This window comes from Peromyscus maniculatus, chromosome 22 (genome assembly GCF_049852395.1).
Source record: "Peromyscus maniculatus bairdii isolate BWxNUB_F1_BW_parent chromosome 22, HU_Pman_BW_mat_3.1, whole genome shotgun sequence".
NCBI lineage: Eukaryota > Metazoa > Chordata > Mammalia > Rodentia > Cricetidae > Peromyscus > Peromyscus maniculatus.
In genome coordinates this window covers 844,902-859,665 of record NC_134873.1, presented here as the reverse complement: position 1 = coordinate 859,665, position 14,764 = coordinate 844,902, and the positions used below count along the sequence as shown (strand labels likewise).

The following is a 14,764-nucleotide window of genomic DNA, read 5'->3' as shown; positions in this document are numbered from 1 at the left end:
AACTTTGGGTGACTGTCCAGACAGCCAGATGTCTCTGTTATTTCTAGAATTTTGGAACTTGCTTACAATATACTTCCCATTTACTCAGATAATATTATATTCTTCTGAGGTCTTTGAGGGAGTTTTTAAAGACTAGATAGTTATAATAACAGTTTTCCTTGTTTAGGATAAAAGGAAAATTAGATATGAAACTTTACACTCACAAATATAGGATAAATGATGCCAGGGTAGCAAGATGTAACGGAAGACAGGTAATGCCACAATGACACATGGCAAACAGCTCAATTAGAATGGGTTGAGTTAAGTTGTAAGAGTTAGCTAGCAAGAAGCCTGAGCCATAGGCCATTTGGTTTCTAATTAATATAAGCCTCTGTGTGTTTACTTAGGACCTAGTGGATGCAAGACTGGGCAGAACACAGGAAAACTTCAGGCTACATTCCCGTCTTCTGTAAAATTTGAAATTGACCAGGTTTTGACACATTTTCTGAAATGTATCATTTTCCACACCTTGTACCCTGTTCCAGTCAATCCTGGTATACTCCCCCCACTGCCTCTCAGACATTATGAGGCACCTCTCTCTCATTCTCTTTGGACAATCACAGGTCCAAATCTTTCACTTACTGTTTCTAGACCCCCCCCCCCAGTTATATTGACCTTCATCCTTGCCCTAAACGCTGCAAGCCTCCTTTCTGTCACTTCTTCCTTTGGTACTTCCTCTCACTCCTGCTCAGAGGCTGTAGAGGTCTTATGTTTATCCTGGCCTGGTCTCTTACACCAACCCCTTGCAAACACCCAACTTACCATCTTTGTTGAGGGAAGCTCTCTTATAGACAGATCAAGAAACCACCAGTCAGCATATGCAGTGATCACTTCCACTAAAACATTTGAAGTGACCCACCAAGGGTCAATGGGCTAACATATATACTGACTCTAAATATGCCTTTTTAATAGCCCATGCCCATCTGTCCTTTGGAGGGAAAGTGACTTCCTCACTACCAAGGGCACTCCCATAGTTAATGGTCCCCTTATTGCCAAGCTAACTGGAGAAGTAGCCATAATTCACTGCAGGGGAAACCAGTCCTCTAAGGACCCAGTGGCCTTAGTCAATGCCAAGGCAAACTCATTAGCCCACCGACAGGCCTCCAGCACCTCTGGATCAACAGAATATATTTTGTTTTTGGTACTCTCCTACCAGCCCTGTTATCAACCAGAGGAGACTGACAAACTCCTGAAAATTGGGGTCATGCAGACAAAGGATGGATGGTTTTACTTCAATAACTGCCTCATCCTCCCTTAGGAGCTGGCATTGTCCATCATTTCAGACATTCACCAGACTTTATATGTAGGCCCAAAACTTTGTTCCATTTCTTAGAGCCCCTCATTGACACCACCCATCTTTAAGCTTGTATTTCACAGGTTCATTCCTCCTGCCAGACTTTTGGCACGGCCAACCTGCAGGGGTCTTCCAGACACATCATTGTCTACAGCAACTTTGAGGACACCACTGAAGTGACAACTGGCAGATTGATTTCAGCCAAACGCCATTATCTCCTAACTCTCGTTGAGACCTTCACAGGATGGATAGAAGCCTTCTTCACATCCAGGGAAACAGCAGATGTGGTAGCTCAAGTACTCCTGGAACACATCATCCCTTGAATTGGCGTGCCAAGACCATACAAATGGACAATAGGCCAGCCTTCTCTTCAAGGGTCATGGAGCTCATGTTGTAAGCTCTCAACATTTCCTGGAACATCCGTATCCCCTATTATCCACAATCCTCATGAAATGTGGAGGGGGCCCATGGATTCACCAAATAACCCCTCACCAAGCTCTCCAATGAACTCAGGTTATCTTGGCTTTGACAAGGGCATCTCCTCATTGCCTTTACCTTCCTCTGAGCCACCCCATGCTCTCCTACAGGTCTAAGCCCTTCTGAGCTCCTTTTATAGAAGATCCATCCTCCCCAATCACCGACCTTCCAGCCCAAACTCCTTCACTGGCTGGGTACCTCCCTTACCTTGTCCTTCTAAGGTCCCTTCCCATTCACATGCTGATAGCTATCTCCTTGCCCCCATACCAATAGATCTAACTGCCCCTGAGCCTGCCCCATGCACCCTGGGGGAACCAAGTACTCCTCAAACTCCTAGCACTTAAGTCTCTTGAGACCAGGTGGACAAAATCCTACACTGTGATCCTCAGCATCCCTTTGACTGTCAGGCTCCTAGGACAACAAAGCTGGTATCATCTCTTCAGGCTCAAGCAGCCACCTATGCAGGATACATGATCTGTTCAGCTTTGGGGACTCTCCACCCTCCAGTTTCCCAAGATGTCCAATTGAAGGGTGTATCTGTTCTTCTGCCTTGTGCATTCTACTTTGTCAGTACAACCAAGATTTTTTCTGGCAGTCACAGTACAGGTGTTAATAATTTATTTTTTCCTTGCAACTTGCCTTCTCTGCTCCCTCAAGAAACAGATGCCTGGGGACTCCAGAATGGCAGTAAACCAGATGCTTCTTTCCCCACACCTCCCACTGACTGTGAGCCCTACTGTGTACACAAACTGATCGCTAAACCCACTTTTAAGAGAACGATGTAACAATCACCTTTACTTTCCTTGGACTTCCCACATAATCAACTTTTACAACCTAAACTAATACTTAACTGCAATCCTATTATGTTCTCTTCTATGGCCCAATCCAGAACAATTCATGTGTGTCATTTGAGGGATATAGCAAACATAGAGGTTGAAAACACTCTTCTTCAATGAATATCCACCCAAACTATTGAACACAGCAGCATTGCTGGTTAAACATTGGAGTTTAAAATACTGCTTGTTGTCTGGGTGAGTTGCTGTCAGTTGAAGTTATTGGCTTAATCCCTTGTAAGACTCCATGATTTCTGTAAAGTATCCCACTCCTTCCCAATGTGATTCTTCCTGGGAAGTCAATAAAAGAGAGCACAACAAAAGGGGCACTCACATTCACACACAGGGACAGCCACAGGGACAGATGGACACAGACATAGGGCAGGCACAGACTCAGATTAAAAAAAAAACAGAGACAGCAACAGACAGATTTCTTCACACAGGCACAGACTCAGAGTCATGCACCAGACAGATGGGAGAAGATAGGGAGCATGAAGTAGAAAATCCAAACCTGGACTTGCTCTTGGTTGAAGGACTCCAATTAGAAGTGCTTTTATTTCTTTCCTTAATGCAGCCCTGATACAGTATTGTGACTCTGAGTTAATGGCTGATGTGTTGATTCCACACAATAGGCTCCATTGTTTTGTCAAAACTACATGACATCAAGCTGCCTTCTAAATATTCAGGCTTGTACCTGTCCATTAGGACAACTATCATCCCTCATCAGAGACATTTATTTATGCAATGGGCTGTGGTGAATGTGCAGACTCACACCTGGCCAAACTTTAGAGAATGCATAACTATGAATTGCTCAGACCTCAACAGGATGTCTGAATCACTCCCTCCAAGGCTCAGGGACTACTTTGGAAGACAGAGGCAGAGGTTGTAGATGATTACTGTAAAAGTGTGTCCAGGACACCTTCATACACAGTGAGGAACTCATAAGCCCCACCCCTCAGTGAGGGATTTTGTGCAGTTAATGTGTGCTGGGGATGGGATGTCATAAAATTTCTTGTATAACATTAGAGGGACCAGCCTTAATATTATATACCCCAGGGGCTCAGGAGAGAGAACTATGAGTGGCAAGGGTTATTTTTGAAAACAGAATCGTAGCACACAGAGCTCTTAGTCCAGTCTTTTATTCTTCCATATCTTCTCCTTGGTCTTCCTGTGCCCTGGGAGTCCCAGTATATATACACTTACAGGCAGTAATCTTTTGGCACTGCAAAGCCAGGCTTCCAGGGTCAAATGGAGGGTTGATAAGAATCACATAGAGGGGCAGTAATTGTTAATAATCATTTGCAACCCAAAAAGAAAGTGACTAATGGGGAAATGAATTAACAAAGGGCTTAATTCAGGTAATGTCTAAGAAGAGGGATTTAATGTACTCAATTATAATCTTAAACATGATTGGTAGAAAATATAAAGAATCTATAAGTTGCTAGGTCAATGGGAGAAAATAAAACTGTCTTCTTTTTTCCTGTAGTTCCTATCTGTCCAAGCTATCTGCTGTTTTATTTTTTTTCTGCAGGGCGGGGGAAAGTATGCTTGGTTGCTAGGCAACCTGTGATTCCTCTGGTGATAGTTAAAGGGAGATCTGGAATTAGAGGTAAGTTTTGGGAAAGGAGGAAGTTAAGCTTAATTGGCACATCTGCCAGGCCTTCACATATGGGTAGTCTGGATGCTTAAGTCTGTTCTTAGAGAGTACAGAGGTATCTCTGATAAGGTACTTTCCTCCATCTGTGGATGGACCTGGCCAGATGTTGCCAGTGATGATAATTACAGACAGGCTTAAACTGGGGTTCTGGCTGTGCATAGCTGTCAGTGCATGAGGTTATCTAAATATTCCTTTAGGAGAGGGGAAATGGTGTGCAATAAATGATGGAAAAGCTACAATAGCACACAAGAAACACATAGCAGGAAAAGGCTGATAATCAAAAGCCACATATTACCATGGCTTCTTCCAGGTATTAGCTTTGTCATCATCAGCTGAAATCCTCCTTTGTATATTTTTGCAGCTTGTAGCATCAAATTAAAGGAAAAGGAAATGCAGGTAAGCAACCACACTTGAACTCTATGGATGTTAAGGACAATATGGCATTTTGGTGGTGTTTACTTGTGTTTGAGCAGTTTGAGTATGTAAACCTCAACAAGGCTGATTTGTGACTTGCAAAATCCACTAAAATTCATTGATGCCTGTTATGTCCAAAGAAAACTGCAATTCCCAAAACTCCAAGGGCAGGCTCAGATATCCGGAAATGGGCTCAACCTGGACTTTAAGAGGATTTCTGGAAGGTAGATAGAAGTCAACATTCCTCAAAAACTTGTGAATCTCTACCCAAAGGTGTCATTTCCCTTATGACTGGCAGTAGAGAAAATGGCTGCCTGTGGTGCATATTACCATAATGAGGCCCATGCTAGCCTCCAGGCTGCTTCAGGGTCACAAGTACTTGTTATGCATTTCAAAGTCTATGCTAGTGTCCTAGGTCCTCTCCCCTCCTCCCCTACCCTAAACTCCCTCTAGTTCAGAAGCATCCCTTCTCACACCTTCTCAGTGTCTTTATGAATCTCTCTCTTTGTGTCTCTCTCTCCTCCTGTCTCCATGTTCCTCTCCCTCTCTCTGTCTCCTCCTCTGTCTCATTCTCTCTCTCTCTGCCTCTCTGGCTGTTTCTGCTTCTATCATTAGCCAGGTCCAGTTGGCTGACTATGTTCAGCCAACATCTCCTTCTGCTTTGAACATTCCAGATCACTCTATCTGTTCAAACTCTGGTATCTATAATAAAAATCCTTCCCCTTAAACATATCACTGAGAGGTCAGGTGATCAGTTTGTACAATACCAAGAAACAGCTTAAAATATTTGCATAATGCATTTTAATGGGAAAATATTTCAAACATATACAGAATTCAATATATACTATGTCTTCTGCCAGAAAATAGTTAACCATGTCTATTTTTTATAAAATCTTCCTGACAGATTGTCATTTGTTTTGTTCTTTCAGAGAATTATCAGCTTCGGTAGCAACTAAAAAGAAAAGAAAGAACTATCAGTTGCATCATCAAGAACATCACTGGTGACATATATCTCAGGATCAGGAGTAGCAGTGGCATCATCAGTAGAATCTTATGGAGTGACATTAGTATCATTGTGTTTGAGAAGGTGTGAGAATGTGGAGCCTCATTTTGTTGGTTCTATTCTCAGATGTTGCTTCTTCTGAAATATTTGTTTCTAAGAAGATGCTATACTCATAAGTCACAATGTATGCACACAGAAAAATAGAAACTAATATTTAACAGTTATATATCTCTGCTTAGCCATTCAGAAAAACACAAGGTTCACATTAGGAGTGAAAGAAATTCCCTTGTTCCAGAATAGGAGACAACTGTGAACCTACCAGCTTTACGTGGGCACTTTCGTTGGACTAAACTGTTATTTTTATGTGATATATTTTTAATATTATTGGGAAAAAAAGAATCAAATTTTTTCTGGTGCTAGGAAATGCCCAAAAGTTCTATATAAAGCATGAAATTTATTAATCTTACATACTAGTTGCCAAAAAATTAGATTTCTACTACAAAAATCTTCATCTATTTTAAACCATTTCTGTGGTCTCACCTTGTCCAACGTTTTGGTTCCTGTAATCTCTCAAATTACTTCGTCTGCGGAATATTATATTGCTTATGTGTCTTATCATCATCATAATCGAAACCAGGAACCACATTGCTGGAGTTATAAGGAGCAGCAGCATGTCTTCTGCCAGAGGAGGAATAGATTTAATAGAGGTGTTCATTGTATAGCTGGTGTGGTCAGCTGTATTTACAGAACCAAAAATTTTGTTGCTACCCTGTGTAGGTTCTGGAGTGTCACATGGCACATGAACAAGAGAAGATTCCCGATCAGTAGTGAATCTACTACACTTGTGTTCTGCTCTAAGACACGCTTCAAGAACTGGGTCAGTGTTTGAAAAGGGTTCATGGTGTCATTAGTGTGGTGACCAAGAGCAGGCTCAGGGTCAGTATATGGTCTCCCCCTTGCATGCCCAGTGCAAATACCTAAATAATTGTGGGATCCAGAACAGTGTCCTGGGCTGAATGCGCACCTTTTTTATTATCAACTGGGTCAACTCCTTCTCCATCCCATGTAGGTGGTAAATGGACCAAATTGTGCCGAACGGTAATATGGGGATCACAAGGTGCCTTCTTTTCAACCTTTAAGGAAAATGTGAGACGTTAGTTTTCATTAACATTTTCACTGATTTTATTCATTTTAAGACTTATCTGTTATGTCAGGGTCTTGATTTATAGCCCCCAAATGTCTCTTTTCTCAGTCTAATTTTATCACAACAGCCATTGATATTCAGTACTTTCTGCTTCCTTTCTGTTTGAGTAACAGGCCCAGAGTTTTGAGAAATTTAAAAGGGGACCTGCTCAGCTTTATGCCTTCTTTCCTTCTTTTCTTTACTACCTGACACTGTCATTCTCTGTATAATGGGAAGTTGTAAAAGGAAAAGGACAAAATGTATCCTTTCCTGTCTGTATGACTGGGATTTTGCATTCTGGCCAGATTAAGAAAATGTGACAATGAGGAGCTTTTGGAACAAAAGGAACCTCTCTCTTCTGCACTGCATTAATGCTTTCCCCACAACCTTTCACAATTGCCATTAGGTTCCTTGGACAGTAGAACAGTGAGGGTGATTTTGAAATGCATGAGCAGAGGAGAGCTGTGGAGCTGCAAGTTAGGATTCTGGGAGATGCCTTCCAAGTTCTTACTCCTTAACTATGACTATTGTCATACATGGAGGATAGTTATAATGGCCTACGCCAGCACCTCTCTGGAGGCTTGAGTGAGAACAGCCCCCATGGGCTCATATATTTGAATGCTTGGCCACCAGTTGGTGGAACTATCTGGGGGAGGATAAGGAGGTGTGGCCTTTTCAGAGGAGTTGTGTCATTATTGGTTCACCTTGAGGTTTCAGAAGACTTGTGCTATTTTCAGGGAGCTCTCTGTTTCTTGTGTGAGTCAGTGTAGCTCTCAGCTGCTGCTTCAGCACCATGCCTGCCTGCCTGAATTATGATGGTGATGGAACTGTATGCATCCCATTGGAACCATAAGCCCCACTCCAAACAAACCCTTCCTTCTAGAAGTTGCCTTGGGCATGGCAATAGAAAGTAATAGAACTAACATCTAATTACAGTATGAGTGACATGAACAAAGACTGAAGGATACATTGGAGGCACTGAAGGGGTGTTACCCAGAGGATTATGGCAAAAACAGGTGAAGTAATTCTATAATGTTGGCTTAGACAGCATACAAAGAAGACCAGATTATTTAATAAGGTACATTTATGAAATATGAGTTTTGAAAATGTATTTGATGATGCTTGGCAGATGGAAAACCTCACAAATTTATTCCACAACAAATAATGACTCCAGGTCTTTGTCATTCATGACATGTCAGTGACATGCCTAACTTAGCAGTCTCATTGTTTATACTAAGGACATATTGGTCTTTTGAATTTTGTGGAGTGTGTTTGAGTGTGTATTAATGCTGATATATTTACATTCAAAGCATATATATTAAGGCCACCAAATGGCTAATGTCATAAAGGCACTTGCCAGCATGACTGACACTTCCAATTGAACCCTGAGATTGAAATGGTGAGAGGATAGAAACAACTCCTAAAAATTATCCTTGCACCTGCACACTTCTGCTGTGGCAAACAGTTTCTTGCCTTTTCCCATTCACCAAATAAATTGAGAACAGGTTATACTTGAACTCAAAGAGACCAGTGTCCTCTGCATTATGAGTGCACAGATTAGAGGAGTGTACCAACAAGACCACCTCCTACTCATGTTCTTCCTGCCTATAAGTTCTCTGCATTTCAATGTTTCATACCAGCAGGCTGATGAGGCCTAGGGTATAAAATTTTGGCAACCACCCTGAAAGCTGACTCATCATTTATACTAAGGACATATTGGTCTTTGCTTATGAACAGGTGCATAAGAAACATATTGATTCTGAGGTCTGGAAAGATGACTCACCAGGGTTTACCACTTTTTGCTGGGGCAGAGGCTCTGGCTTTGATTCACAGAACCAACATCTTGGCTGAGAAACTTCTGGAACTGCAGTGCCAGGGGATCCAAAGCACCCCTGGATGTCAGTGGGCAGACCACAAACAGAGTGCACAGAAAGAATGCATTCAAAACATTTCCACCCCTAAAATAAATCCACTGAAGTCATACAAGAGTGTTTGGTAGGTTCCTGTTGACATTATCTACTGCATGATTCTCTACGTTTACTCTCTTTATTTGTGTGTGGTTTCTTTTCTGAATCAAAGAGCTCCCTTTCTGATTTTTGTCTCCATAGTCTAATTTACTATCACATACCCATGAAAATAGTGGTTCTCAACAGGTGGTTAGTGACCCATTTGGAAAACCTAAGACTGTCTTTCACGGGGTTCACCTAACACCTTCTGAAAACATAGATATAGACATGATAATTCATAAGACGTGAAAAATGACAGTTATCAAATAGGAAGGGAAAAAATTTCCTGTGCAGGTTCACCACAACATGAGATAGGTCATCAGATGGCCACACCCTTAGGAAGGTTGAGAACTAGTGCCTCACAGGGTGATTAGATTGTGGGCTCCCAGAAGGGAGGATATGAAGGAGGTGAAGAAATGGGCCAGGCTGGCTTCCTCTTCTCTGACACTATTTGAAATACTGCAGACATAGGAACACAGAGACATCGTTCCTTACACAAACAAATATATTACATGTCAAATTAGTGGGAATTAAAGGAAAATATATTTCTTTTTCTTTGCAGCTATCAGTTATTACCTCATCTAGCGGAGACAGTTCCAGGTCCCCCAAGATGGTCTTGATGCTGGAGGACCTTATTGCAGAGCCAATATGTTCATCGCTCTTCTGCAAAGGCAAGGTAGAGGATGAACCTTCTCAGTTAAGGAAATCAATTCTTTTGTTTGGTCTGTATGTGAAGTGTGTGTGAGACCCAAAACCGTTATTTGCTTCGTTTTCAAATGAAGCCGTCTTCTGACACAAAAGAGGCTGTGCTGGGTTCCTTTAAATTATGAATACCAAAATTCAAAACAGAACAGGAGAAAAGTGTTTCACTCTCTTTTGCTCAGTTTCTTTGAGGTCGCCTGAGTTCTGGCATGTGATAGGTGGATCTGAGTTTCATTGCTGGAAGTAAAATGGGAACCATGTCTAATGATCTTTAACCGAGTATTTTCAACACATGGTTCGTAGTCAAGCAGTTTGCTGGTAATTGTGTTTTCTGGGATGGATCCCGGGTCATTATGCCTGCATGCAGAGTGATCTGCTGGCATTGGTGTGCTAGTGTATTGTATCAATTTCTTTTGTATTTTGTGGAGTGTGTGAGAGTGTGTATTAATGCTGATATATTTACATTCAAAGCATATATATTAAGGCCACCAAATGGCTAATGTCATAATGGCACTTGCCAGCATGACTGACACTTCCAATTGAACCCTGAGATTGAAATGGTGAGAGGATAGAAACAACTCCTAAAAATTATCCTTGCACCTGCACACTTCTGCTGTGGCAAATATTTACTTGCCTTTTCCCATTAACCAAATAAATTGAAAACAGATTAGCCTTGAACTCAAAGAGACCAGTGTCCTCTGCATTATGAATGCACAGATTAGAGGAGTATACCAACAAGACCACCTTCTATTCATGTTCTTCCTGCCTATAAGTTCTCTGCATTTCAATGTTTCATACCAGCAGGCTGATGAGGCCTAGGGTATAAAATTTTGGCAACCACCCTGAAAGCTGACTCATTGTTTATACTAAGGACATATTGGTCTTTGCTTATGAACAGGTGCATAAGAAACATATTGATTCTGGGGTCTGGAAAGATGGCTCAGCAGGGTTTACCACTTTTTGCTGGGGCCTCTAGAGGCTCTGGCTTTGATTCAGAGAACCAACATCTTGGCTGAGAACCTTCTGGAACTGCAGTGCCAGGGGATCCAAAGCGCCCCTGGATGTCAGTGGGCAGACCACAAACAGAGTGCACAGAAAGAATGCATTCAAAACATTTCCACCCCTAAAATAAATCCACTGAAGTCATACAAGAGTGTTTGGTAGGTTCCTGTTGACATTATCTACTGCATGATTCTCTAACGTTTACTCTCTTTATTTGTGTGTGGTTTCTTTTCTGATTCAAAGAGCTCCCTTTCTGATTTTTGTCTCCATATTCTAATTAACTATCACATACCCATGAATATAGTGGTTCTCAACAGGTGGTTAGTGACCCATTTGGAAAACCTAAGACTTTCTTTCACAGGGTTCACCTAACACCTTCTGAAAATATAGATATATACATGATAATTCATAAGACGTGAAAAATGACAGTTATCACATAGCAAGGGAAAAAATTTCCTGTGCAGGTTCACCACAACATGAGATAGGTCATCAGATGGCCACACCATTAAGAAGGTTGAGAACTAGTGCCTTACAGGGTGATTAGATTGTGGGCTCCCAGAGGATATGAAGGAGGTGAAGAAATGGGCCAGGCTGGCTTCCTCTTCTCTGACACTATTTGAAATACTGCAGACATAGGAACACAGAGACATCGTTCCTTACACAAACAAATATATTACATGTCAAATTAGTGGGAATTAAAGGTAAATATATTTCTTTTTCTTTGCAGCTATCAGTTATTACCTCATCTAGCAGAGACAGTTCCAGGTCCCCCAAGATGGTCTTGACGCTGGAGGACCTTATTTCAGAGGAATATGTTCCTCGCTCTTCTGCAAAGGAAAGGTAGAGGATGAACCTTCTCAGTTAAGGAAATCAATTCTTTTGTTTGGTCTGTATGTGAAGTGTGTGTGAGACCCAAAACCGTTATTTGCTTCGTTTTCAAATGAAGCCGTCTTCTGACACAAAAGAGGCTGTGCTGGGTTCCTTTAAATTATGAATACCAAAATTCAAAACAGAACAGGAGAAAAGTGTTTCACTCTCTTTTGCTCAGTTTCTTTGAGGTCGCCTGAGTTCTGGCATGTGATAGGTGGATCTGAGTTTCATTGCTGGAAGTAAAATGGGAACCATGTCTAATGATCTTTAACCGAGTATTTTCAACACATGGTTCGTAGTCAAGCACTTTGCTGGTAATTGTGTTTTCTGGGATGGATCCCGGGTCATTATGCCTGCATGCAGAGTGATCTGCTGGCATTGGTGTGCTAGTGTATTGTATCAATTTCTTTTGTATTTTGAGGAGTGTGTGTGAGTGTGTATTAATGCTGATATATTTACATTCAAAGCATATATATTAAGGCCACCAAATGGCTAATGTAATAAAGGCACTTGCCAGCATGACTGACACTTCCAATTGAACCCTGAGATTGAAATGGTGAGAGGATAGAAACAACTCCTAAAAATTATCCTTGCACCAGCACACTTCTGCTGTGGCAAACATTTTCTTGCCTTTTCCCATTAACCAAATAAATTGAAAACAGATTAGCCTTGAACTCAAAGAGACCAGTGTTCTCTGCATTATGAGTGCACAGATTAGAGGAGTGTTCCAACAAGACCACCTCCTATTCATGTTCTTCCTGCCTATAAGTTCTCTGCATTTCAATGTTTCATACTAGCAGTCTGATGAGGCCTAGGGTATAAAATTTTGGCAACCACCCTGAAAGCTGACTCATTGTTTATACTAAGGACATATTGGTCTTTGCTTATGAACAGGTGCATAAGAAACATATTGATTCTGGGGTCTGGAAAGATGACTCAGCAGGGTTTACCACTTTTTGCTGGGGCAGCGGCTCTGGCTTTGATTCAGAGAACCAACATCTTGGCTGAGAACCTTCTGGAACTGCAGTGCCAGGGGATCCAAAGCGCCCCTGGATGTCAGTGGGCAGACCACAAACAGAGTGCACAGAAAGAATGCATTCAAAACATTTCCACCCCTAAAATAAATCCACTGAAGTCATACAAGAGTGTTTGGTAGGTTCCTGTTGACATTATCTACTGCATGATTCTCTAACGTTTACTCTCTTTATTTGTGTGTGGTTTCTTTTCTGATTCAAAGAGCTCCCTTTCTGATTTTTGTCTCCATAGTCTAATTTACTATCACATACCCATGAAAATAGTGGTTCTCAACAGGTGGTTAGTGACCCATTTGGAAAACCTAAGACTTTCTTTCACGGGGTTTACCTAACACCTTCTGAAAACATAGATATATACATGATAATTCATAAGACGTGAAAAATGACAGTTATCACATAGCAAGGGAAAAAATTTCCTGTGCAGGTTCACCACAACATGAGATAGGTCATCAGATGGCCACACCCTTAAGAAGGTTGAGAACTAGTGCCTCACAGGGTGATTAGATTGTGGGCTCCCAGAAGGGAGGATATGAAGGAGGTGAAGAAATGGGCCAGGCTGGCTTCCTCTTCAATGACACTATTTGAAATACTGCAGACATAGGAACACAGAGACATCGTTCCTTACACAAACAAATATATTACATGTCAAATTAGTGGGAATTAAAGGAAAATATATTTCTTTTTCTTTGCAGCTATCAGTTATTACCTCATCTAGCGGAGACAGTTCCAGGTCCCCCAAGATGGTCTTGACGCTGGAGGACCTTATTGCAGAGCCAATATGTTCCTCGCTCTTCTGCAAAGGAAATGTAGAGGATGAACCTTCTCAGGTAAGGAAATCAATTCTTTTGTTTGGTCTGTATGTGAAGTGTGTGTGAGACCCAAAACCGTTATTTGCTTCGTTTTCAAATGAAGCCGTCTTCTGAAACAAAAGAGGCTGTGCTGGGTTCCTTCAAATTATGAATACCAAAATTCAAAACAGAACAGGAGAAAAGTGTTTCACTCTCTTTTGCTCAGTTTCTTTGAGGTCGCCTGAGTTCTGGCATGTGATAGGTGGATCTGAGTTTCATTGCTGGAAGTAAAATGGGAACCATGTCTAATGATCTTTAACCGAGTATTTTCAACACATGGTTCGTAGTCAAGCAGTTTGCTGGTAATTGTGTTTTCTGGGATGGATCCCGGGTCATTATGCCTGCATGCAGAGTGATCTGCTGGCATTGGTGTGCTAGTGTATTGTATCAATTTCTTTTGTATTTTGTGGAGTGTGTGAGAGTGTGTATTAATGCTGATATATTTACATTCAAAGCATATATATTAAGGCCACCAAATGGCTAATGTCATAATGGCACTTGCCAGCATGACTGACACTTCCAATTGAACCCTGAGATTGAAATGGTGAGAGGATAGAAACAACTCCTAAAAATTATCCTTGCACCTGCACACTTCTGCTGTGGCAAATATTTACTTGCCTTTTCCCATTAACCAAATAAATTGAAAACAGATTAGCCTTGAACTCAAAGAGACCAGTGTCCTCTGCATTATGAGTGCACAGATTAGAGGAGTGTACCAACAAGACCACCTTCTATTCATGTTCTTCCTGCCTATAAGTTCTCTGCATTTCAATGTTTCATACCAGCAGGCTGATGAGGCCTAGGGTATAAAATTTTGGCAACCACCCTGAAAGCTGACTCATTGTTTATACTAAGGACATATTGGTCTTTGCTTATGAACAGGTGCATAAGAAACATATTGATTCTGGGGTCTGGAAAGATGACTCAGCAGGGTTTACCACTTTTTGCTGGGGCCTCTAGAGGCTCTGGCTTTGATTCACAGAACCAACATCTTGGCTGAGAACCTTCTGGAAATGCAGTGCCATGGGATCCAAAGCGACCCTGGATGTCAGTGGGCAGACCACAAACAGAGTGCACAGAAAGAATGCATTCAAAACATTTCCACCCCTAAAATAAATCCACTGAAGTCATACAAGAGTGTTTGGTAGGTTCCTGTTGACATTATCTACTGCATGATTCTCTAACGTTTACTCTCTTTATTTGTGTGTGGTTTCTTTTCTGATTCAAAGAGCTCCCTTTCTGATTTTTGTCTCCATAGTCTAATTTACTATCACATACCCATGAATATAGTGGTTCTCAACAGGTGGTTAGTGACCCATTTGGAAAACCTAAGACTTTCTTTCACAGGGTTCACCTAACACCTTCTGAAAATATAGATATATACATGATAATTCATAAGACG

The 14,764-nt window shown here is 41.4% G+C and overlaps 1 protein-coding gene across 1 annotated transcript; it reads right to left on the bottom strand.

Annotated features, from left to right (window-relative positions):
* Nucleotides 1–5,498: 5,498 nt before the first annotated feature.
* LOC143270294 (uncharacterized) lies at nucleotides 5,499–12,862 on the bottom strand. The gene is made up of 6 exons (XM_076559692.1): nucleotides 12,843–12,862; nucleotides 11,352–11,463; nucleotides 9,483–9,569; nucleotides 6,742–6,850; nucleotides 6,258–6,395; nucleotides 5,499–5,666 (listed from the first exon to the last, which is right to left on the bottom strand). The coding sequence occupies exons 1-6, from the start codon at nucleotides 12,860–12,862 to the stop codon at nucleotides 5,623–5,625; spliced, it is 510 nt and encodes a 169-aa protein (XP_076415807.1). The 3' UTR covers nucleotides 5,499–5,622.
* Nucleotides 12,863–14,764: the final 1,902 nt, after the last annotated feature.

Coding starts and splice junctions, on each gene's coding strand:
- LOC143270294 (XM_076559692.1), bottom strand. CDS start 12,862: ATGTTTTCAGAAGGTGTTAG. Junction 11,464..12,842: donor ATGTTTTCAGAAGGTGTTAG/GTAAACCCCGTG, acceptor TTAACTGAGAAG/GTTCATCCTCTACCTTTCCT. Junction 5,667..6,257: donor GAACCAAAACGTTGGACAAG/GTGAGACCACAG, acceptor TTTTCTTTTTAG/TTGCTACCGAAGCTGATAAT.